The 26324-nt window shown below is 41.3% G+C and overlaps 1 protein-coding gene across 1 annotated transcript in view; it reads left to right on the forward strand.

Moving 5' to 3' along the window:
* Positions 1-13713, forward strand: part of HS6ST3 (heparan sulfate 6-O-sulfotransferase 3) — a 296801-nt gene extending 283088 nt beyond the window's left edge. Inside the window, exon 2 of the mRNA XM_082778161.1 lies at positions 7880-13713. Coding sequence (XP_082634287.1) covers positions 7880-8585 — 706 coding nt within the window. The 3' untranslated portion in view covers positions 8586-13713. The remainder of the gene's footprint in view (positions 1-7879) is intronic.
* Positions 13714-26324: the final 12611 nt, after the last annotated feature.

Consider the following 26324-nt stretch of genomic DNA (forward strand, 5'->3'; position numbering starts at 1 on the left):
AAGTCTTAACACTCTGAGTTTCTTTTGTGCAGAGCAGAACCCAAGATCCATTTTTGCTAATGATATTGAAGGGCTTATGGTAATGTGATATGTAGACAACATGATTACTACTTCTATAGTTATTCACTGCTTACAAAATCTGTTGCATATCAAAGATGCATGTAGAAAATCACAGTTTCTAACTTCAAAAGCCTACAGTCTTTGAAAAGAAAGTTGTCAGTTCACGTAGTCCCAGGCCACTTGTCTTCATATGTAACATGTTTAAGAAGAATAACCTCTATAAATGTGTTTGTTACCATTGGTTATTGTACAGATGTATTGCTGGATTTTTAAAGTCTTTTTATATATATATGTGCATATATATATATATATATATATATAAACAAAGCTAATTTCAAATTCTCATTTGCTAGCATAGCTTTGCAGCATTATCAGATTTGCCCTAGCTTCACTTTTAGGAAAATTAGGCTCCATAGGTGGAAAAATTCCTGATGTTGTACATGCAGCATTTGTGTTGCCACAGGTTCACTCACTTTCTTCTACCCTTCTGGACTACCCTAAATCACTGCTGTTAAAAGTTGTTTGATGTCAGAGAGTGAGTGATCTCTAAAGACATTCTTTGTCATCTGACATTCTTTAATCAGCTGTGGGATACTAATCTTCACATCAGCAGCCATGCAAAAAATAAAAAACTAAAAAGATCAAAGGGCTTTAAAGCTCTCCTGATTTTATTTATTTTTTTTTTTTTCGGATAGCACAGTTATGGAATATAATTTGGTATTTCAGAGGATATTTAAAAAAAAAGTGTTTGCAATTTCTAAACAGAAAAAATCATGACTTTTATGAGTGCTAAAGCAACAGGTTAACGTAATAAAAACTGAAACTGGTAAGAAGTGGTACCCCTCATAACATGCAATGAAATGTGAGATGTCACATTTTGTAAGTGCTTCCCAGTGCCCAAACACCAAATTTCTCTTGACTGTTAACAGACTGTCATCCCAAGTAACTTCTTTTGCAATTGCCTTTGCTTTCCAGAACCAGAAATATGATACCAGTTGTCTGACTCTAAGCCCTCTCGCTATCTTATCTGTCTCCCTATGGCAGACTGTTTTTCTAACTGCTGTTTTGGAGATGTGTGTGAAATAATGCAATACTTACCTAAAACTTGTGTTTATCTGGTGAAAGCTCCAGCTCTTAAAACATGCTTACAAAGAGATAACGCAACTGGTGTATGTACAAACATATATACATATTCATATATATATATATGATAGGTACAAAAAGTAACATCATGTAGGTACTCTGTAGTTACTTCTCACTCTCTTCAAAATGTTTTGTTACAGGTTAGTTTTCAAGGTTGGCCTGAAGTTCCCACTCTGTGAATACATCTGTGCAGGCAGGCAGACTTTACTGCAGGTGTGGGATTCGCCTTACAGATTGAGATTTTTGTGTAGGTGTCTACGTTTAGGCATCTCCAAATCAGCGGGTATCTAAGATCCCACAGTGGTCAATGTGCATAGTGCATTGTATAGGGAGTCTGTACAGTGATACAGCTCATGTCAGTGTTGGCAAGTAATTTTGGCCAGCTGCATCACTCTCCAGATACCACTGACTGGATTGAGCAGCTCTCTGTTGGCTTTAGAGTTTGTTTAGACACTTAGTATTTGGGAACCTTACTCTGGAAGTAGTGTCCTGTCCCACCTCTCAGCAGGCACGTCCTACAGATTTAGCTGCACTGTATGTCACTGGGATAGCAAAAGGAGCAGTTAAACAGCACAAGCTTGTGGCCAATTTGGAAATAGGAAACTGGCCAAATTTTTTCTGGTTGGATTCAAAACCATGGGACAAAATCCCAGAGGAATAATGAGGCACAGCTAATTTTGTACCTCAAAACACAAGCTATAATTCATAGATTTAACTCTGCTGAAGTCAACAACAAATTTGCCTTTATTGTAGAGTAGCTGAGTGTCTATAGGACATTACAGCCACTACCTGAAGTAAGCACAGTGCTCACCATTCCAGTTAAAAAGAGTAGAAGTGGTGGCTGCTCAGGTCCTCTGAAAAACTTGCCCAGTAAGTGTTTTTCCTACATGCTGAATTGGTGATGTATGTGGTAAGAATGGATAAGTATTGACTTCTTCATGGTGACTGCTGTCTTAATGACACTTTCAGTAAAGGACACATACAGAGAAACCCATGACAACCTCAGAGGACAGCTGACAGTATTAAGGTCACAAACTAGTAGCAGATGTCTTAGAAAAGCATTCTCATCACAGTGGTCTAGCATCCTCTGGCAGACACTAAGGAACCTATGTGCTGTTGCTACATCATCTTCACAGAAGTCTGCAGGCTGGCCAGTGTTTATCCAGCTTGGTGGATTAGCTGTACAGAGCTTCCTGCAGCCATATGGACATGCATATAGTTTGCGAGCTGCTTCATCGCATTTTCTCTGCAGTGAGGTTGTTCAGAAAAAGAAATAAACAGTTTGGTTTTGTTACATTGGGCGGATTATCTGTAAATTAAGCACAGCATAGATGCAGTGACACTCTGCACAGTAAAGCTGCCAGCCATGAGCTGGTGCATCTGCATTATGCTAGGACGACTTGACCAGTTCGTATCAGCACCAGCCCAACTTCACCTTCTGCCTCCCCTCACCATCCTTGTTGTATGGTCACATTCCCTAATTATTCACATACTGCATTACCCATATTTTTGTTTCACACATTTACCCTCCTCTATGCACCGTTACCCAGACTGATGGAGGATACTTTGCCTGGAGAGGTAGCTGATCCGTGGTTTACTCTGTTATTGCCACTGAGAACGTGGGCTTCTGGATAAAACTGGGAAGCACACAGCTTTTGTTCACAAAGTGCAGATCCTTCCTAACCCTTCATCTTGTCACCATGTCTGTCACTAGCACAAGCATACTGCCAGGATGGCTTTTGCTGGGCATTTCAGAACTTGCCATGGGAGCACACCCACTTCCAGGACTAAAGCTGCTAACTTCTCATAACAGCTTGGGTCATAAACTTGAACAGGGCTTTTATATTCCCGGCTACCGGGAAGAACCACAATGTGGATGTCTTTATGATGCACCTGGGCTTTGCAGTCATTTTGGTTCTTCTTTCTTCTGGCTGTTAGCATCTCACAAAATATTCTGCAGTGACTGCCTTTTTCTCCACCTCAGATATTCCTCCATCCCTGCACCAGTTGCTGTGAGCGTGCTCTTCTCCTTTATGAAACTCATCGCTCTTTACACACAAGGCCTTGCCTCAGTATTAAAATGAAGAGGGGGCAGCTCGCTTTTCCCCCACTCTGAGCCTCCACAAGTGCAGTGTGAGCTCTCCTTGTGCTGGCTGCTCCAAACGAGAGCAAGAGTGCCAGGGAAGATGTCATTCATCCTCCTCCCCAGGAGGCCCTACAGGATGTTTTTGTTCTCAATGCGTGGTGATTCTTCACATGTTTAGTAAATCTGCCTCAGCTGGGATGTCTGTTCCGTGGTGATAGAAGAGGCAAAATGCCCTGGTTTGGGATCACCCCTACTAATATGCTCCTCTGAAATGAATTTCTAAATCCAGGCAATACTATTGAAGGATTAATGTAAGATTAGAGAATTTATACTAAAATACCTTATAATGTGAAAGAAATATGTGTTCTTGGGTTATAACTAGAAGCTCAGTTTATCTGTTCTATTAATTAAAGGTTTGGGTTGTGGGTTTTGTTTTTTTTCTTTTTCTCCCCTAATGCTAATGAAGAGACTGGATTTCATACCGGTGGGACTAGAGCCTTCTGAATTTCCAGGTGGTTTCTAATTCCAGTTTAAATAGTATTATTTCAGATATGGATCTTCTTGAACTAATAGGAACTACCCTGGTGCTAAGTTTGTGGCTGTGGTCTCTCATGGATTCTCTCTGCAGGCACCTTCTGTGAGCTGCACGCACTATCTTGACTAGGCTATTGCAAGGATTACGAAGTCTGACCACCATGGTGCTTAGCATCCCATCCAAAAAATCAACCATCCTGAAGTGGCCATTTTGCCACTTGCACTTACTGTGATTTTTCATTTTTTGACCACAGCAGCTTATGCTGGATTGCCATATGAATTTTTACACACACAGATGTGGGCACATGGACACACACACATCCATGCTTATATATGTACGTGTACATATATATATATATATATATATAATTTGCATGGTTTTTAATTAATTTGGAAGGTTTTGTGTAAAATATCTTCTCGCTGACATGCCAGCATATTCTGCTTGGTAGTCTTTAAACACTGAAGCTGTCTGTGGCAACAGTTTGAGTAATCAATGATAGAAGTCCATTGAAATGAAGCCAAGAAGTCTGTGATGAGTTAGCTTTGTCAAACCAAGGAAACAGAAGCCAACACTTAGATCTTTGCTGAGTATTTCCCCCAGTGGCTACCTGTGGAGTTTAACACAGCCATATAATCAGGAGCATGCCTGAAGCAAGGAGGACATTTACACAGACAGGAACAAGTGGACATCTGTATTCAGACTGGCTCAAGCACACTCAATGTACAGTTGACTTGATGCTCTTCTACTGAATAGGGAAGAAAGGGGAAATGGAAGGCGACCTGTCATTTCACTTTTTAATGAACTGCTTCTTGTCTTTATTAAGAGCTGACTCTTCAGCCATTCCAATTCTGATTGAAAACTGCATATTATGCACTGGGAGATCTGAAATGCCGCTCTGTTTAACCCATAAATGTCAACAGTTTCCTGAGATAATTTTGATAATTTTCCAACTGAAACGAATGTGCATAACCTATGTATTTTTATTTATATCATTATTCTACAGAAAAGACATCCTTTTCACTGAAAAAAAAAAATAATAGTGAAAGCAGTGCTGTGAGTGCTGGGCAGCATCCCCTATTTGTCTGTGTAGCTTTCTAACAGTGTAACCTAGGATTAGGTGGAAGTAATCTAAGGCCTTCCAACCTTAGGTTTGTTAAAGGTGATAGAAAAGGTGATGGAAAGTCATGAGCAGAAGGTTAAATGGAAGGTTGTGAAGTGTGAACGTGGTGTGGATAGCTGCACTGTTAGTGCCTTGGGAATGAAATGTACATCGGGCTGCTGTTGAAGATTTCCTTCCAGATAAAGAAGCCATTCAGTCTTAACACAAGGAGGCAGCACTCTGCAAGATACGCAAATAAGAAGGAAATTGATCAGGACAGCAGAGCCAGATGCAGAATTCAGGTAGTTACGAGGAGAAGCATTAATGGGCAGGTGAAAGTTTTTTTCCCAGTCTGCTCAAGGGAAGCTGCGGAAGTCACACAAAGACACACTCCTCTCATTTCCCTGCATTTGCTTCGTATTCCTGTTTATTGCACATCAAAGGCATTTACATACCCAGGCATGAAATGGAAATGATTGATGCAAAGGAGATATTTTTGTTAATTGCTGTTGCTCTGAGTCATGCCTGAATGGGACTGCTAGGGATGGGAGAGGAAAGACAGAAATGTTATTAGAGGTATAAATAATTGTTGAGAGCAACTTTTAAATACATCTGTTACCACATATTCACATCTAAAATTATCCAAAGAGGTGAGAGGCACCAATACAAGGACTAAGCCAATGCTTCGTCTTCATTGGTACAGATGTTGGCAACTGTCCCTGCATTTTTGTCCATTTTTTTCATGTCTGCTGCCTGGATCCTCAATCATTGTCTACAATAGTCCTGTCAGTGCCTGCTGGATGTTACAATAACAATGTCTTATACTCAGAGTTTATGGGTGTTTTGAGAGTTTGGCTGCTTTATCTGCACAATACCAGTGAAATGTCCACTTTTTGTTCTATTGTTTGGAAACAATTCTTAATGTGCTCTCATACATGCATCACAGAGTCAAGGTGAGATGGGCATTCAATTTGAGACAGGAAAGCCATGCCTGAAGTACATAAAGATGGTGTTTTTCATAATGGAGCTATACTTTGGAGCACACAGGAGGATTTCTGGTGCTTCCTACTCTGCAGGAGTAGTGAAAAGGTATTTAAGTAATCTCTCTCTATTGAATGATTGCACAGTCCTTGAGTTCTCTGTTGACGTGAGCTGTGTAAATAACTGAAGTGGGTCCAAACAGCTGAAGTACAATTTGATCATGTGTAGCCAGAAAACCCAAGTCCCATTTTTTTTGGAAATGTCATCCTTTAGGGTATCATCTGACATTAACAGTAATCATGGCTCCCAATTGCAAGTGATAATAAAATATATCTATGGCACTCCCCAGTTTATATCCCTCCACCTGTAACCTTTCTACTGTGAAATAATTTTTGAAACAACCATTTCCATTAGATAGTAATTCAAGAAATGATCCTGCAGCAGACCATAGTCCACAGTTTGGCCTCATAATCTTATCCCAAAAAGTATATTATATATCCTCTAGGTGAAGAACTCAAAATGAATGAGGACAAAGTGTTCAGCTCTGTTTCCTTTTGCTTTGTCTGAACTGGGGAATATATCTGCATTTTAGGAAATCGTGGGGACATGTCTATCTTAATGACAAACCCAAGGTTTATGGAAAAACTATTTACCATCTTGAGTGGTAGAAAATGGGTGATACCTGAAAAAGAAGGGTATTGGTCTTGGAGATTGTTAGTAGTTTTAAGAATTTTCATTTAACTGGTTATAAGATGCCCCTCACAAAGTGTTGGTTTATTTCCAGTGTAACTTGTCTTGAGCAAGCTTGCCTCCTGCTTATTTGCTTCATACTTGACTAGACTTAAAGAAGAATATTTAGATCAGATTTTTCTTAAGAAATCTTAGGACTCATGATTTATTAATGTATTGTTTGCAGTCAGATGAGTCACACAAACTCATGAGCTTATTTTTGTACCATTCCGTGTGTTAATTTTAGTCATTAATCTTCTGCTAGTTATTCTAGCTGACAGAAATCATAAGTATTTTGGTTTTGTTTTGTCCTTATGATATCACCCTGTAATTTAGGTTAGTTGTTATTGTATAAAACATTTCCCTGTAAAAATTGCAATCTGTAAAATCCTGTTTGAACCATAGTCAATTGCAGTCCATTTCAGATTGCCATAAATAGATGTACAAATTCAATTCAAGAGCTAAAAGACAAATTGACAATGTGAGTGCTGCAGTTATTTGCTCTATTTCAAATCAATATTTCTTAGTGTCTCTTTTGTATTCTTGACAGGTGAGGTTGAATAATGATTATCTTTATATCAACAAATGCTTTTATACTACATGATTATAACTAATTTCAATCAACCACTTGTCTAAAATTAAGTCACGTGAGTGGATTTGGGGCCTCTCATTATCTTCACTCCCGCCCATTTAATAATAGTGTTCTTCTTAAGTAGGTGGCTCATGCCAGTCTTCCACACGGTGTTATTTTTAGCACTTGCAGCATCCACATTGTATTGCCCATGCTTCTCGTATGTTCTGACCAAGTGCTGTATGGATTATCATCTTGTACACACACGTCACAGTCCAGAAGGAAAGTGACGAGATTATAGAAATCACTTTTTCCAGTTTTCCTGATAGTACTGTCCTCATTTTAAAGTAGAGGGGAGTACACTTTGGTTAATTGGCTTATACACGAAGTAACTAGCACTGAACAGTTGATAAGTCAAAGTAACTACTTTTCTCTGATAGCTGTTTATTTCCTTTCATTTCTCTCTTTCTTCCAATCTACCTCGTATTTTTTTCACAGGGTTTATCAAGCTTTAAACATTTTACTATCTCAGAAATAGTTGCTTTCAATACTTACCTTATGTTGAAGAAATGAAGGGGGTGGTGGTGGTGGTCACTGGTAATCATTTGACTGGAGAATAAAAAAGGGAAAACCACTGAATCTGTGTTTAAAACCATATTTAATGATATGTTACAGGAACTTCTATTACATCACGATGCTGAGGGATCCGGTGTCACGATACCTGAGTGAATGGAAGCACGTTCAGAGGGGCGCAACATGGAAAACTTCCCTTCATATGTGTGATGGAAGAAGTCCGACACCAGATGAGCTGCCTACCTGTTACGAGGGCGACGATTGGTCTGGAGTCAGTTTAGAGGAGTTCATGGACTGCAGCTACAACTTAGCCAACAACCGCCAGGTGCGCATGCTGGCAGATCTCAGCCTGGTGGGGTGTTACAACTTGACTTTTATGAACGAGAGCGAGAGGAATATGATTCTTCTCCAAAGCGCCAAGAACAATCTGAAAAACATGGCCTTCTTTGGCCTCACCGAATTTCAGAGGAAAACACAGTATCTCTTCGAGAGGACATTCAACCTGAAGTTCATTTCCCCTTTCACCCAGTTCAACGTTACGCGGGCCTCCAATGTGGACATCGGTGAGGATGTGCGGCAGCGGATAGAGGAGCTGAACTTCTTGGACATGCAGCTGTACGAATACGCCAAGGACCTGTTCTTGCAGCGCTTCCAGTACTCCAAGCAAGAGGAGCATCAGATGAACCGGCTAAAGAGGCGAGAGGAGCGGAGGCTGCTGCGGGAGCAGAGAGCTCATCAGTGGCCAAGGGAAGAGGTGGCAGAAGTTGCCGTTACTGAAGATTACAATAGCCAAGTGGCAAGATGGTGATGCTCCTCCAGCTTGACTAGCCCATAAGAGGATCAGAGGCTCATACTTTGTGTAACTTGGCTACCTGAAAATCAGCCAAGGAAGGCCAACCGCTTTGGCAAATGAGACAGCATCTGACAGCTACCCTTCCTTGTCTCGGTTTTTCTTGGTTTCTGTCAGTGAGGAGAACTTTTTTTTTTTCTAACTAGGCATTAATAGTGTTATTAAATAGCAGTAGAATAGATTCCTATCCAAACAGACTTCCTGCAAAGCCCTAAGCTATGAGAATGGGTTGAAGAGAAAGCTATATCCACGACATTAACAGATGTAACCTATACAATCTGAGCTACCAAACCTTGTGCAGGCATGAATCAAAATTGAAAAAAAAATAATCTGTTTTGGTTCCTCTGTGATGTGAGAGCTGGTTTATTTAATATTGTCCTTTGCAACTGTAATGTGTAGCTTTCTAGTGGATGAAATGGAGGTAAACATACTGCCCTTCAAACTTTTACACGCTGTGTTTTGATTAAGGAAAGCATTTGCTGGGCTGATTAAAAAAGACCTAGGAAATGTGGGATTGGTACAGTGCTTGTTCTTTTCTGTAAGCCCTCAGTCAGGGATGATTTGCAAGTGAAGTGGGGGGTTTAACTTATTTTTCTGCAGATGTTAAGAGAATCAAACCCAGTCAGGTAGCAGTCGTCTTTCAGAGTGTGTGTGGCAGAGGGAAAGCCAGAGTGCAAAAACTGAGAAAGAAGGTAGGTCCTCGTTGAAGCTGCGCACACATTGCCCATATTACCTGCCTGTCGGCAATGAAATAAGCCTTCACATTCACAAAAGGTGAAGAGGGGCCCAGCAAACTACAGGGAAGAGGAAAGAGAGAGCAGGAAAAGCTTAAATATTAGTGTGACATTATCCAGATTTGCTTTAAAAGCCTGGAGATATATTGTCTGTGAAGATAGGCAGGTTTATGATATAGTCTGTTAAAGTACATTGATTCCAAGTGAATACAATTTAAATTGGTTTTCTCTCTAACTATGGTAGTGGCTACAACATATTAAAAAAAAAAAATCAGCTTTCATTTTTATAGGATAAATAATAGATATGTGGAAAGACCTGATATTTATTACTCTGTATGAAGATTCTTTGTAAATTTATTGCTTTCATGAAGAGAGATCTGCATCTGTTTTTCTTCCTTGTCTACAAAGATTCAATGGGTTCTTCCTCCACACATTGCATTCTTAACTGCATCTATTTATTCTGAGATTTTTTCTTGATTCCATTTGTGGTAGTGGAATTTTAAAAAGAAGGTCCTTTGCATCATAGATCTTTGAGAGATTTTTTTTCCTTCTTCTTCTAGCATAAATCTAAAGCATTAGGAGGAAATTTCTCTAAGTGCCTCAATGTGGCTGCTAAATCAAGATGCTGAAAGTATATTATTGCATGCATGAATGGCTTTTACCTTACAGATTTGCTAATTAGAGATACTGGAGTACCTGATATGGATGCACATTTCTTGGTTATTTTCAAAATTCAAGGGTTTTAGCTAGTCATTTTAATGTGTTGCAGAAAACAAGGCTGATTTTGAAACTTTATCCCTTCATTTCCAAAATGTTATTTTTAGTGCATGCTGTATCTTTTTTAGTTCCAACAATGTTATTGCTATTTATCTATGCACAATATCAAAAACATGATCTAACAATCCTGTTGAGAGTTAATGCATACAATAATATGTTAAACATGGAATATTGTAAAGAATATTAAGAAGTGAAGAAGGCTACTGGGACAATGCCTCATTATCAATGTAGTTTATTAGCAAAGCGCTGCTTTACACCAGTGTGCTACTTTTGTGGTAAGCAGGGAGTTTGGGGCTCTAATGCCTGTTCCCTTGGTGGATCACATGCATCTCCTCCCACCTCTGCCTTCAGAAGGGAAAACACAGGGCAGCAGATAGCCATTCTGCTGCCCAAATGTGGGATGTCCATCTCAAAGAAGACTCCCCTGACCATTTTGACTGGATCCCCACCGCCTTGAAGAGGCGCTCAGGCTCCTTTCTCACATAGAAACACCTATGTTCAGAGGTTTGAATTGAAACTTTTACAGTCTGAGACTAAAGCTCACTCTGCATGTCCTGTGTGTGGGACAGTGGGGCCACTAAGAGCCAGGCTGGACCAGTACTCTTGCATCTTTAGCACAGCAGTGGCCCTGGCCCTGCAGAGGGCAGGAGCCTTCCTGCTGGTCAAACATTCCCGGGTCCATTGCTGCATCTCCTCCTGTGCTTCAGATCCTGTGGCAAGAGAAGGGATGGGAGCCTGTGGCACCCCATACACCATGTCCAGGATTTGTGGGTGCTCTTTTTGTCTCTGTGAGCACAGGGAGCTGAGGATGCCAGAAGTGACCCTGAAGGGCCCTATGGGGTGGGCAGGAGTCATGGCTGCTGGTGGGCCTGTGGGAGAGAAACCAAGTGCATGGAATGAAAGATGCAAGCTCATACTTGGATTAAGGAGGAGGATAAACAAGAAAGCAGAATCAGTCCAAGACCATCTTTTGTTGTAAAGCATCCCTAAGCACCCAAGAGTCCCTTTTCTCATGTCCCTGCCTCTTTCCCCTACAGGCCACCTCTCCACACTGCTCACAGCAACAGGGTCCTCTTTTTTCATTTTGAAAACACTGCATTATTTTTTCAGGAGAGAAGAGAGAGAGAGAGAGCAGAAATTGTTCCCTGCAGCCTCACCAGTTGCTGTTAGTATCAGTTTCAGCTCTCTAAGCACACCAACAGTTCTCCAGACTATTCCTTCTGCATGACACAAAACAAAACCTAATGAGGAAAATCAAAGCAGTCTTTGGGCGGTTTGCATTAGCTTTAATAGTTTGGCAATACCTTAATGTGATGCCTAACCTTTTAGTCAGTCATTTCCCAGGAGACAAGATTAGGGTCCTGAAGAGCTGCTAATGTGCTGTAGCATCTATGTTAACAGGATTTGCCTTAATGCTTGGGATTTATTTAAAATTGAAGTTTTTTGTTGTATGTTTTTTTAATTTTTTTTTTTTTTTAATTATTTCTATTTTCTTTTTTTTTTTTCTTTCTCCTGGAGCCTGTGTATCACAATTGCACTGGTTGTGCAGGAACGGGCAGCAAGCATCTGGGATCTTGCCATCACCAAAGCCCACGGCTCCAGCAGCTCCCGCCCCAGCTACAGCAGTAGATTCAGCAAACTCCCTTCACTAACACTGCTGCTGTCCTTAGCAGAAATTCTCTGCACATCAAAAATCAAGCAGTTTTAAAATACTTTCAGGCTGACTTCTTCTAAGACACAAGCTTGCAGCTTTTTCCTCTTGGGCACAGCACCCAAAATATTGTAGAGCAAAAGCAGCCTAAAAGCAGAATAAAGGTTCACATCTCTGTTATTCCAGGTCTTCATTGCTCTGACAGCACAGGCTTCCCTGTAATTACAGTGTCTTGTTTAAGATCAGAGAGCAGTGTGTTCCTTTTGAAACCTTCATGAGCAGCGATGCTATAGGATTTCTGTCCATCTTCCTGGCATTATTTTGTTGCTTAAACAAGGCAATTTGGCTTCTGCTACTGCGATGCTGAAACAAATCTCATTCTTTTGTAATGGAGATGTACGTACTAATCTCTCCCATCGCATCTTCAGCACTGGCTGCCTTTTCCAGTTATAATTTGCTGTAGGCTTGGAGCAGACAGAGAAACATGCTGTGCTGTTAAAACTGGTTCCTGGTAATTTGATGTCTAGTCCAAGAACTTGGCCTATTGCCTATGGGCCGTACTTTATTAGAGAAGGAAAATTTGTCCTCTCTTCCCCAGTCATCAGTGCTAACAATAAAAAGCTTTTTCACCATGGGGAAAGGGAAAAAAAGATGGTTTCTCATGTTTGGTATTACTCACTGCAGTTGTGTTAACAATGAGGTTGGAATAGCCTTGCTAGGGCTTCTACCCAGTATGTGGTATTTATCTGTAGTTCACTCAAAACAGAAGTAGAGAGTGAAAAACTGAAGGAAGTCAGATCCACAGCCAAATTCCTAACTTCAGTGTATCTACTCAACAAAACCATGTGGCGAGTCACATCACCCTTCAGTCTGAAAGTGTTTCAGAGTGGACATCCTCTACGAGGAGGGTCTTGTTTCCTACACATTTTCAAGAGTAACTGGGAGTGAGTGTGTGTTGTTGGGGACCTTTCTCAAGTTGGCCTTCCTGTTAACACATTTCATTCGGCACTGGTGGGTTCTTGTTTCCCACATCCAGTCCTGTACCAGTACTGAGCACTGATGCTATAAAACTCGTTATCTCACTGGCACCATTTTCTCCTCCATTGCTGTCCCTCTGATACACATGAAATTTTTTATTTTTTTATATTTTATTATTTGGTATGGGATAGAGAATATCTGTTTTCCAGGTTGGTGGAGATTACCCTGTAAGAGGTCCTGAGATGAATAACCACAATAAAATCATTCTGATAGAGTAGATTGCTGTGTCTGCCTTACCCATGGCAAAAGCATACTCAGAAAAGGTACCCAGCTTGCATTGAAACACTTCCTGTAGTTTGGTTCTTGTAATACTTTCTCAATATTTTGTGGAGAGAAATAGATTCCTACAATATCCTTCATTTTTTTGTTTTGTTTTGTTTGTTTTTCTTGGCCATATCACAAGCTCTGTGATTTCAAATAAATCTTTGAAGTGAGAAAATGAATAAATCAGGAGTTCCCATCAGTTGCCATATTTGAGATGAAAGGGTAAATTAATAGACTGTAAATTATTTTATTCTTTAGGGATTTTCCTTCTGTTTATGTGCAATAATGTGTGTGAACTCTGCTACTAAGAGATTGTATTGTGACTAACCATATCTACTTTTATTCCTATTTAAAGGATAGTTTGTAGACCTAGGGGTTTTCATTGATGTAAAGCACAATTTAATGAATTATTTAATGTGTTTAACCATTGTGGTGTCAAAAGCAATTGTTTTCATATATTTATTTGTTGGTGGTTTTCTGTAAATTGATACTCATTAAGAAATCTGTTGAAAATGAAGAAATTTTGTTGAATATTGTTGGGTCCATGAATAACTTATGAGCAACAAATAAACATTGATTGCATTTTTGAAACACTAAAGGTTCCATCTTATCTACATAACCATAAAAGTGACTAAAAATGCTTCTGTTGGGCTGGTTTCAAGCATTAGTGCAGATCCACTATGACCATAATTATGTTTCGTAATAAAATGTACATAGAGGAAAAGCATGTTGGCACAACTTACTCTTTAATTATGTTGGGGCCCAATCAGAAATCTTATGATTGCAATTGACTTTAGCAGGCTTCAACTGAGATTGCATTAAGTCAGGAGGCTTGAGACTTGCATAGTCACTAGCACTAATTCAAGTGACCCCAGTGTCAGAATTTCCATACTTGGATTGAATTAAGACTTAAGCACGCAAATAACTGAAAAAGTGCTGGTGAATTTTTGGACTTCATTTCTTCGGAAACTGCACAGAGGACCGGTCCCAACTGTCAGGGTAATCTAAGGAGCTACCATGGGGAAGAATGAGAAGCTGCAGTCTGTTGCTTCACCATTGGCCTCATATATATGTCCTTACATCTCCTCTGGTTGCATGGACCATACGAGGAGCCAATTGCATTTTCAGCCACACTATCTCATGTATATGTGTAAATACAATGAACTAGGACAGGGATGGGAACATGGGGGAGCATGGATAGATGTGAATAAGGAGGATACATGGAAATCTCTTTTACAAAGTAACTCAGGCCCCCTGTAAGGTCTCCTCTTTCAGAGTATTTTGGGTCCCTGTTTGTTCCATGACTATTTTATCAGATCAAAACTTCTTCACAGTTCTTGATTCCCAACGTGAAGCAAATACACCACATCCCTGGATGTGAGTCTGGTTGAAAGAGAAGACCATACCATGGCAAATTAGGATGGAGTGACCTTGACTGGGCAGGTCACATGAAAAAAAAGGACATTTTTTCAGCAAAGTCAACTGACCAGTACTAAATGTTGTGTAAGGCTGTATTAATGGTTAAAAAACAACAACAACAACAAAAAAAAACACTAAAACAAACAAACAAACAAACAAAAACAAACAAACAAAAAAAACTCTGCTTGAGAAATTACTCTTGGGATACAACAAAAACAGCAGTTGTTTAGGGTAGCAGAAGAAAGGAAGTTCTCAAAGGTTTGAGTTCATTTTATTTTCTAAATTCTTCCTAATAATTTTCTAATTGTTCACAGCTACTGTTTAAAAACCACCATTGTGAAGGAAGGCTGTTTGAGTCTGCAGTAAACAGTACCTCTCTGGAATTTATCCTCATTTCATCCTACCCAATTTTGCACTTTTTTTTAGAGCCATTCACTTCAATACTGAATTTGTCAATACTTCTAGTCATCTCTAGAAGTTTTGTATATGTGTATGGATATGCATCTGGAGTCTCTGAAAAAAACTTAAGACCAAATTAAATATCATAAAGAACAAGGTAAAACTATACATACGTCTTGCAACAGGACTGTGTTTGATCACCTTTTGTACCCCTTTCAGTGCTATTAATGAAATCCCCATTGCAAATTTCAATTTTCATGTCACTGTTTTAGTGTGTAACATTTTGGGGACATAAAAAGGTAGGAGAACTTTCTAATCTCCAGTTTTCTGTAAATTGCAATAGTGGCAGTATCCCACTGCTTGCCTGGTGGCTGATGTGAATTAAACTTGGTTCCTGGGAGGCAGCCTGTCAGCCTCTAGAAACTCATACTATTGTTTGAAACCAGTCCCCCAGAAGCTGATGGCTGAGTGGGCATGAGAAGTGGACCCTGACAGTGAAGACCAGATGGCAGAGGGAGTTGATACTATCAGGGAACAACTCAGGCTGCTAAACAGAATCATTCAGTGCTGTTTATGATGTCCTGAAGTTGCCTCCCTGGCCTCCAACCCCTGCTCCAGAAGGACATAGGTCTTGGCGTAGGTGCTGTGTCATATCTGCAAGCCCTGTACAGATGTCTTGAATACCTGCAGGCCTCCAAATAAACAGTCCCTCCCTCCTAGAGACTTGTATTTAGGAATCCAAATTGCTCTGATGGTGTTTGTACTTTTGGGGGCCATCACTTGAGACAATCTGCAAGGTGAGAGTCCATCATCATCACCAGTAGCGAGCACAAAATCAAACGCACTGCAGGACAGTGTGAGTGATGGAAGAGCAAAATGAATGTTATTACTTTACTGGGTCCTGCACTCCAGTGAAAGCAGCTATGAAGCAGGGGCGGAAAGATGGTAAATGAAATAAATGTCTGCATTGCTGATAAATATTACTATATAGCAAAGTAGAAATGGATTTTGCCACCAGAAGACAGATAAATTTTTTCCACATACATGGTTACATTTCAAGAAATACATCAGAAATCTGTACTGTAATGTGCAGTTATGGCACAGTTATAAGCAAGAGTGGGAATTGGCGTTGCTGGACTGTATTAGATACCTCTGGAGAAAGGCTTTGATTTTTAAGATTTAATTCACGTTAAATTCTATTTTAGCTACAGAGGTTATACAAGGTGTGACACCTTTCAACATTCGTGTAGAAATTTGTGAGTATGCCCCTAAAATTACGAATATGAGCAAGTGAGATTAGGCAGTATGGAGGTAAGTAAATGACTGTTATAAATCTTACTGTTATATGAAAGTACAGGGTGCTAAAAACGCATAATGGGGAGAATAAATAAGGCCTGTCCTGCTTTGGCAAGAGGACTGCTAAAGGATTTTGTCCACTGGGTAAGCAGCTGCCCACTTCATGGTGAAACATACAGGGTCCCCTCACATCACTAAAAATCAGCCTCCTTGCACTGCTTTTGGGAATCCCCTTATTGCCAATGGAGGCAAGTGGACCTTCAGGGTACTAGGATCTGGCCTGCTTTAGACACTTATCATGGGGTAAGAAGACTCTCATCCCAGAAATGGCTCCTGCACCTCACTGTTTGCAAACAAGAGGAAAAACAAACGAAAAACCAAAGGTACTTTAGAGGAGGTAGAGCCTCAGCCATACCAGAGGACAAGGGCGCAGGAATTCACTTTTGGAAAGACTGCACGGGAAATAGAAGTAAGGCTTCCAAGTGAGTAGGTCTAGAGATATTTAAAATTCACAAAGACCAGAGGGGGAACATTAGGGATGGAGAGACCTGGGGACCATCTGTGCAAAGATGGTGATCAAAACCACTGGAATTAGCGAGGTAGCTGAGAAATAGAAGATTCTTGGGGAGGAATAGAAGAAATAGAAGATTCTTGGGGAGGAACCATCAGAGAGCCAAAGAGATATCCACTGTGAAAGTGTGGATGTGAAGATGCCCTGAAAAATCTGCTTATCTATGCAAAGTTCAAGGAAATAATTGACAGGAGATTTTTTGTGGATTTCTGTCTTACCCAGAAATCTTTATACTGTGTAAAATACACTAAGGCCCAGCCTCTTCAGGCAGGATCTGATGGGCTCATATGAAACAACCTGTGCTCTGCCAAAAGCAGGCAAGGTCACCCAGCAGTCCGTTTGGGATTTCAATTCTGTGATGTGGCATTCAAGCGACAAACAAGCAGCCTTGCATTACCAAACATGTGGAGACCAAGCAATGTTTGTCCCTTTGTCTATGGGGAGTTTAGTGTCAGGATTGCTGCTTCAGCTGTAAGACTGTAAACCTGTGACCAGTGATGCTTGTGATAAGCAGTAATGACAATATCTCAGCTGTAGAAGTTTAAGTGTTTCTGACTAACAGGATGCAGGAATATGCATGCTAATAAATGGCTGGATATTAAGCAGGATAAACAAAACAACCCTAGGTGAAATCCATCAGCAACAGACCAAAATGAAACCATGTCATCAGTATAATTGGCAATACAAACTGACTGGTCTGCAGGTGCATGATGTCACAGTCAAGACAGGGTTTCAGGAAAGAAATCACATGGAAATGAACATTGCCAAGAAAGGAGGAATGTTTTGGAAGACTTTAATGCTGCACAGGTCCAATTACGGTCCTGGGGATCAGTAGAGCTACTTTTCATGAGTGACTGAAGGTTAACATGTGTGTGGACACTTGTTTCTGCATGCCCACATGCGTGCACACACACACACACACACACACACACACACACCATGCTTCTGTCAAAATGTCACCGCTGGCCATTTGCATACTGTTTGCATTGATTCCTACATGCTGGACACAATGTTTTGGATTGCCAGTCAGACAGAGCCCAGCCATGAACCTGCTTTTGGTTTGGGGGAAGTTTTTTTGTAAGGATCAGATACAGACAAATGGTAACCCATCCAGCACAAACTGCTAGAGCAGGAGCTTTTCATCACCTGCAGGAGTATTGCCAAAAGCTCAGACATCTTTTGCTACCTTGATGGTGTCCATCCAGATGCTGAAGCCTCGTGAACTTTATATTTTTTCTCTACTCTTCTTAAATGCTTGCTGATGGTAGCAAATAGTTGTGCAGAACGTTTCTAACATAGTACTAATGTCAGAGATGAAGATAAATAAGAAATACTGAATCCCTTCCTCAGTTCCCCACTAATCTTGGGGATGCTGTACGATTTGCACCAATGTCTTCTTAGGTACCAATGCTTCTTACAGTCATTTTCTTCCTCTCCGTAAAGCTGCTTTTATGAACCATGTAGCAAGCCACTATCTCAAGTTAGCCTCTCTGGACCTTAGCTATCTCACAGCTGTCCCTGCTTTCTCTCCTTTGCTTTTCAAGTCCCTTTGACTTCGGATATGCTCACACAAGCACTTAGTTCCCACGACTACTAGCCCTGAACTGGGAGCTCTTCTCATCTTCTGGGTTCCCGCTCAATGCTGGGGATCCATAAGGATACTCTTGCCCCACCAGGCACCTTGATTTCCAAGCAAAGAAAATGAGAAACACTGGGTTAAAGAGGATATATGATCATCCCAGTTGCAGTGAATCACGAGGTGACCAAGACTTCAGGACATAGGCTCAGCACTAGATGCAAAAATTGCACAAACATAGGTTTTCTCACCTGTATGTTTATGAGAATTAAATGGCAAATAAATGAGCTACAGTTTATCAGTGATTTAGATAAACAGTCATAGGATGTTTCATCTTCTATTTGGATCAACTGGGCAGCTAGCTCAGCAGATCACGAGCTGAATGTAAACTTCTTCTGTTGGGCCTAAGCCAGGCTTGTCTTTGCCAGATTTTGTTTTAAAGAAGCATCTTTATTTATAAACTTTGAGCAGAATTTGTCAGTCAATATTGTTTAAGTCACATTTAAAACAAGTTAAATAAATCACAAAATTGACTAAGTATCTGGAGGAATGAATATGTAGGAAATATGCGTTTGTGGTACTCCTGGGCAAAACATGCACTCTTGTTGAGTCATAATGGTCTCAGGCTTGGGAAACGTAGGCAGTGGTAGAAGGTGATTCATCTCCTGAAGCAGCTATCCAAACCAGAATATACTAATCTGCCTTTGTAGTAGTTGTTGTTGTTGTTTACTACAAATGAAGGTAGCCTGAAGAAATATAAAGCAGATGGATTGTATCTGAAGGCTTTAATTATCTGCTTTGATGCCTTGTCCACTGGATGAACCCTGGGAAAAAGCTTTTATTCAAGCTTATGGTGTTCTCTTTGGTGTAACTGAGAAATCAGCATTAGCTTATGTCCCCCTGTCAACAACATACTACAAATAAAACCCCAAAGATTTAAATTAAGAATAGTTCAGGGAATAGCCGAACTAGGGGCAGCTAGAGCTACTCACTCTGGTAGTGGCCCAAGTAGCTTCTTGTAAGAGCAGGAAAGCTTTTTGAACTCAAGCAAAATTTTAGTACCTTTAGCAAAGACTATTTTAGCTTACCTGTGATGACATTTTCATTGGCACAATGGAAAACTACCTCTTTTTGTTTGTTTTGAGCCTGCCACCTTCTGGTTTCATTTCAGCACACCTAAATCTTACCTTCAAAGACACACTGAACGACAAGTCCCTGCTCATCTTCATGCAACTCCTGATTTCATGGTCCTCTACCATAACCCCTCTCCTTTGTGTCTGCAATAGGCAGAAGAACATAAGGCTGTTCTGTAAATATCCGCGTTTTCCATTATCCTGGTCGAGCTTGACTGCAGCATTTCTTGATCTGCCTCATCTTCATTTGGAGATAGGGGGACCGGACCTGTCCACAGCATTCAAGATACAAGTGCACCAGGGATCCTTATGGTGACATAAGGACGCTCTGCATGTTGTTTATAGGCTTTTTCTTTTTTTCTATAATATTTCCTAGAATTTAGTTTAGACTTTTTTTTTTTTTCCTGACCAGTTATAAGAACAAATATACGTTTCCATAAGACTACATATTATAAGTGCAAGATCTCATTTTCAAGTAGCACACTCAACTACGAATGATAAATTAGGATTATTTTTCCCCATATGTCTCACTTTAAATTTACCTAAGCTGAATTTCATCTGTCATTCTATCACTGTCACGCCGTGCCATCAGGGTCTTCTGTAATTCACACTCAGCCCTTGTCTTTGGTACTCTGAATAATTTAGCAGCTATTCTCCAGCAGAGATTAGTGTCCCCAGAGCTCATTCTGCGAGCTGACGAGGCAGCAGGGGAGCAGAACTTGAGGCAAGCCAACATAGCATCCCAGAAGCAGATATAAAGGCTTCATTTACCTTCCCAACCATTTTGATGAAAGTGTTAAGATGTATGCTGCCATTCTGCTCCTCTCGCCATGGAGGTGAAAAATCAGTTTTTATTAGTGTTGAAATTGCTTTTCACACAGGTTGCCATAAACAGAAAGGTATTGCTTTTTGGTTCATTCTTTTAGCAGAGAGTCATAGTGGCAGTGTGTTTAATCCCCTTTCTCATCTGTATTCTCAGATTCTTTTAAAACTTTTCGAATTACATCTCCGTTTCCTTCTTCTGCACACAAATTTTGGCAAATAGAATTTTGTATCTTTCTAGCACACCAGCAGCTCACATCTTCGCTTGGTCTCTCTGCTGTAAGGCTATAAACAAAGGCATATTGAGTGAGCTGGCAGTCAAATTACAGAAAGCTGAAAAGGTCAGAATCTTAAATCATGGATCAGATAAGACAAAGAATTTCAGATATCTCACAGCAAATAAGGTACGGAGAATGTGATGAACACTGTATAACAGCATGAAACCATATATGGAAAAATGTGAAGTGCTATAAACTTCCTCTTCTGATTTAATTTGATACAACCACACATAGGAATTATAGCAAAAAGGCACTGATAGCCACATTGTTATTTACGCTCAGTAGGAAGCAAGACTGAGCTATGTGTGGATGTTGGATATGGCCCTGGGTGACTTGATCTAGTGGGTAGCATCCCTGCCCATGGCGGGGGGGGGGTGGAACCAGGTGATCTTTAAGGTCCCTTCCAACCCAAACCATTCTGTGATTCTAGGATTGTCAAGAAGAAAGGTGAGTGCTTTTAGTTCTGCAAAAATCTCACGAATAGGGCTAGGATTTGGAAACTCAACAATCAAACTTTCCACCCTAGCAGCTTCCAAAAGTGTATAATTACAATGATTTAATGCTTATATTTCAATAGTATGCAAGAATTCAGGCTTGTTTACTTCTCTGGATGTGTGCAATAGGGAGAAACAAGGGAAGAGGCATGCATTCTAGAAGCCATGGAAAGTAGGATTTTACAATGCACCTTTTAAAAGCTCAGCCTGTGTTTGTGGTTATCTTCTCCAGGAGAGTGCAGATGAGCCAGGGCTGGTGCCCAAGGATACCAATGACAATTTGAGGTCAATTATTCTGATTCCTGACTTCTTGGAAGCAAGCTAGTCTTTATCATGAACAAAAGACAGATTAACAAACAAGTTCCCCAAATAGCCCAGGATTAGGAGGAGAAAATAGCAGCTGAAAGTTACATGGACATCTTTCTCCTCAAGGTGAGTTGCTGGGGAGTGTTAGGAAATCAAGAGGAGTAAGAGGTGACCGGAGATAGGAGCTGTTATAGAAGGTGAAGGGAGACTCACTGAGTGAAATTATACCTCTTGCTCTGTTTTTTTTCACCACAGAGGCAGCAGTGACCTGGTTCCCCTCTGCTGGCAGGATGGCCCTGGGATCAGCCTGGCTTACAGCAGAGGTGAGCTGGGGAAGAATCAGGTTAATAGATTTTGACAGTATTGTGGAGACTATTTTCTTCAGCTTTTCCCAATAAAGCTTAAAGACAAGAACCTTAGCATTTCTTCTTAAAATATAAGACTTAACTCCTTATTTATGAGCTGCTTCTGAATTTAAAAACGTCTCGTAGCCTCATGTCAATATCCCAGTGTTTGCCTTAGCCTATAAATAATACAGCAGTATGAGGAGATGCATTCCATGCCAAGGCTGTAAATAAATAGTGAATAATGATATACTGTCTGTTAAAGCAGGCAGGAAAATCTGCCTGCCCACAGGCATGGGGTGACTCTGGAGTGGGTTGGAGGAGGTGAAGAAGTACTTCTGACATGTGGGAATTTGGGAGTCTGGTCACCTCACACATTCAGTGCACTGGCACATCTAGTGTTTGGCTCTTACCAAAAGCTCAGGGAAGAAACCTCAAGCTGGCATTTGTTTTAAGGTCTACAATGATACATTTGACTTCAGTTCTCAGTGGAGAGTTAGTTCAAGACAGTTGATTAATAGTACCTAAAGGAAACCTACAAGAAAGCAGGAGATGGACTCTTTGTCAGGGAGTGTAGTGATAGGACAAGGGTTTAAACTAAAAGAACATAGGTTTAGATTAGGTATTAGGAGGAAATTCTTTACTCTGAGGGTGGTGAGGCCCTTGCACAGGCTGCCCAGAGAAGCTGTGGGTGCCCCATCCCTGGAGGTTCTCAAGGCCAGGCTGGATGGGGCTGTGGGCAGCCTGCTCTGGTGGGAGGTGTCCCTGCCCATGGCAGGGGGTTGGAACTGGGTGATCCTTAAGGTTCCTTCCAACCCAAACCATGCTGTGGTTCTATGATACCTGAAACCCAGAGTACCTTCTCTCCCCTCTAAAGGGAGGTACAGTGGGTAAGGGATGCAGCATGGACAAACCTAACGTCAGGAGTACTGTGCGCACTACCAACCAAGGGAGTCCCTTGTTCGTTTTTGAAGTACACCACAAAGTGTCATTCAGAAACTGTGAACTAAAAGAAAACTTCCTGAGACCACATTAGTCAACATTATACCCATGCAACTTCACTGATGGGAGGAAAGGTGTGTTGCAGGTATATTTTTCCATGCCCTTACCTGTACGCTAAAAACTTGTCTAGGCCATGGGTCATTCATCATAAAGATCCATGCATGAAATTACAATGGACTTTCCTAGCAAGATACCCAACTAATAGTTTGACTTTACAGTATATAACACAGAAAGAGGTTCAGAGGAAGGATTTGAAAGGGTCTGGACACAGTTTTGGGAAGGAAGTTCCAGCAACAGAAGTCAGCAAGGAGCTAGATACCAGGCCAGATGTGCAGGAGACAAATTCGGACTCTCTGTGAAGAATGCATTTGCAGTTAGAAAAAGCTGACCCGACTCTGTACTTTCAGCCATGTGGAGTAAAAAGTCTGGGTAGGCAGCAGGAATTGCTGAAGGCCTGGTGACATCAATTATCGACTTCCTAATTCCACTGGAAAAAATGTATTCAGAGAGGTCTGTAGAGCCCAAGATACAGTCTTGAAGTGCAGTAATCAAAATAGAGTAGTTTTAGGGACTAGGACTGGTGTTCTCTAGGCTGTAATTAGTCAGTAAGCTCATGCTGATTCTCCCTTCTCAATGCCCTCCCTTTTCTGGCAAAGAATAAAAAATAAAAAAATAAAAACCAAAGCCTTTGTTCAAATACTTAAATCTCCAAAGATCCCCACTGTTATCAGAAACAGTGTAATTAGTGTGCATGGCCCTGTAGCTTTCAACTTTGCCTCTTAGATATTAGTAAAATGGCTTAATGTTTGATAAAAAAAAATAATAAAATCCAAGAGACTGCATGTTGTGGTTTAGCCCCGGCAGGCAGCTCAGCATCACACATCTGCTCACTCACTCTCCCCAGGTGGATGGGGGAGAGAATTGGAAAGGTAAAAGTGCGAGAACTCATGGGCTGAGATAAAGCCAGTTTAACAGGTAAAGCAAAAGCCACGTGTGTGAGCAAAGTCAAACAGGGAATCTATTCCCTGCTTCCCATGGGCAGGCAGGTGCTCAGCCACTTCCAGGAAAGCAGGGCTCATCATGCCTAACAGTTTCTTAGGAAGTCAAATGCCATCACCCTGAATGCTCCCTCCTTCCTCCTTTTTTACCTTGGTTTTATTGATGAGCATGACACCACAAGGTATGGGACATCCCTCTGGCCAGCCTGGGCCAGCTGTCCTGGCTGTGTCCCCTCCCAGCTCCTGGTGCACCCCTGGCCCCCACATTGGCAGGGCAGTGTGAGACGCAGAAGAGTCCTTGGCTCTGTGCAAGCACTGCTCTGCAACAAAACACATCAGAGTGCTATCACCAAAAGTCCAAACCACAGCATCTTATAAGCCTCTATGAAGAAAACTAACTATCCCAGCCAAAGCCATGACACCACAGCTGCTCTTTGTCAATGCAGAGAGCAACCCATGGAGCAATTACCATTTAAACTCAGGGTAACTACCATGCCAGGAGGCCAGAAGAAAATCTGTAGTCCCTGAGAAACTTATGAGGAACATATAAATCGCAAGAGAGACCTGCCTTTCTCACTTCTCAGCAAATATGTGGGATAAATCCCAAGGAGCTGTATGTATTATCAGCCATATAGGAGGCGGGATTCCTCCCTCAGATTTGCTCCCAGTGCCCTGCTCCCTGCAACCTTTCCTCTGGGCAAGGATTTGTCAGCTGTCATTTTTAATCTGCATCATTAGTGGGAAGATCATTAGCAAATTACACACTGTAATGTGTCAGTAAGTTTACATCAGAAGTCATCTGTCTGTGGGAGTCACAGGAGTCCTACGCAGCACTTCCGAGGACTACAAACAAACAGAACAAAATCCCAAACCCTTCCAACAAACCCACGTTAGATCAAGCGACAGCAAACAGCCCACAGTCTGCATCCTAATACACTACTTTTGGTAGTCCCCTCCTTTCCCTGCATTAATTTACTTCATCTGCACAGTAAACCATCCTTAATGCCACTCTTGAGCAGGATCACGGGTGCATGGCCTGACCCTGGCTCTGAGCAGGGTGGCTCACATTCATCAGTTGAACAGGACCAGAGCAAAAGGTTGTAGTTTTGCATGGTGCAGGATCTCCTCTAGCAAGGGGCTGCTTCAGAGAGGTTTGTTCTCCCTTGCCTGCCTGCTCCAAGCCCCATGGGGCCCCTCAGACTGGAGCCAGTGATTGCATGGTCACGAGGTGGGCGACATCCATGGGAAGGCCTGGTTCAGGCTGCCCCACACTCCCACTGTGGGTGCTCACATGCCTGATTTGATACCACAGAAGGAGGGGGTTTTATTGGGGTCATCTCCTTCAGCAGCTTCTTGCAGTAAGATCAGAGCAAGCAGAAGCACTGCCAGGCTCCAAGTGTACGCTTGTATTGAGCACAGGGCAATGGCTCTGAGTGCTACCGAAACCTAAAGTTAATCCAGATGATTAGCAAATAAGTGCTCTAATTAAAAAGGAAAAGGAGGTAAGAGAAGGTTAAAAGTTTCTGAACAAGCAAGCTTGGATTTTTGGTTATCTCCCCCACTTCCCCCCCTTTTATTTTCTTAATTCAAAGTATGGAAATACATAAACTCCTAACAATTAAGTTAGATTAGATAGATACACAAGCTCTGTCTGTTCCCTAGGGTATATCACCAAAACAGTATTTCCTTTTTAATTTTCTCTGCACGTGGCACATTTTCTACTTGCTCAACTTGTGAGATGTTTTCCCAAGCTCTCTGAGTGACTATTTACCTGTTGGAGCATTCACATTGATGCTCCAGTGCAGGCAGCAGCTCTTGGCTGCTTTCCTTTCGGACCCAGTGGGCCAGACTTTGAACTTTTTCAGCTTGAAAAGGTCAGGCCATTACAGAAGTTGACAATTTTTAATTTGGTAACTTCTGTGGGGAGCTGAATGGCACTCATTGAACAAAGAAATTAGTGTGAGACTGACTACTTTAAACGAGCCGCAGTTGTCATTTGGGGGAAGAAGTAAATTAATTCCAATAAACAAAGAGAAATCCTTAATGCCCTTCTGACAACACTGGGATCTCAGTGAGGAGGGAAAGAAATTTAGCTTATTAATTGTTTAAGTCTTTGGCAAACTCCCAGTTCATCTTTTCTGTTTGGGTAATGATAATGCTTTGCAGCTGTGTAGACAGAGGAGGCTCTCAAACACTGACATCCCCTGGGCCACGCAGTGGGCTGGTGGGATGTTGTGCATGGGACATCACCCGCTTGGGAATGGTTACAGCAGATGAGGTAGCTCAGGGCAGCATGGCCACAATATCTCACATGGGAGGCAAATTAACCCAGTATAGAGAAGGCCAACAGGCTGCATTTGTCATAGTAGCCATAGTGGTAGAAGTTTATGGGAAAACTTATACAAGAAACACCTTCCCTTTTAGACAAACCCTGCCAGAGAGCAGGTTTTTGCCCACGCTCTTACCAGCAGGGACACAACCTGCCAGTGGACCTACCTGGCTCACATTAGAGATGCTGGTGGACAGTGCACTGTTGCGTTTTGCTGATCAGGTTAGGTGACTGAACAGATATGTTGCTGGCTGAGCTCTGCGTGA

Source organism: Aythya marila (assembly GCF_965140915.1).
Source record: "Aythya marila genome assembly, chromosome: 1".
NCBI lineage: Eukaryota > Metazoa > Chordata > Aves > Anseriformes > Anatidae > Aythya > Aythya marila.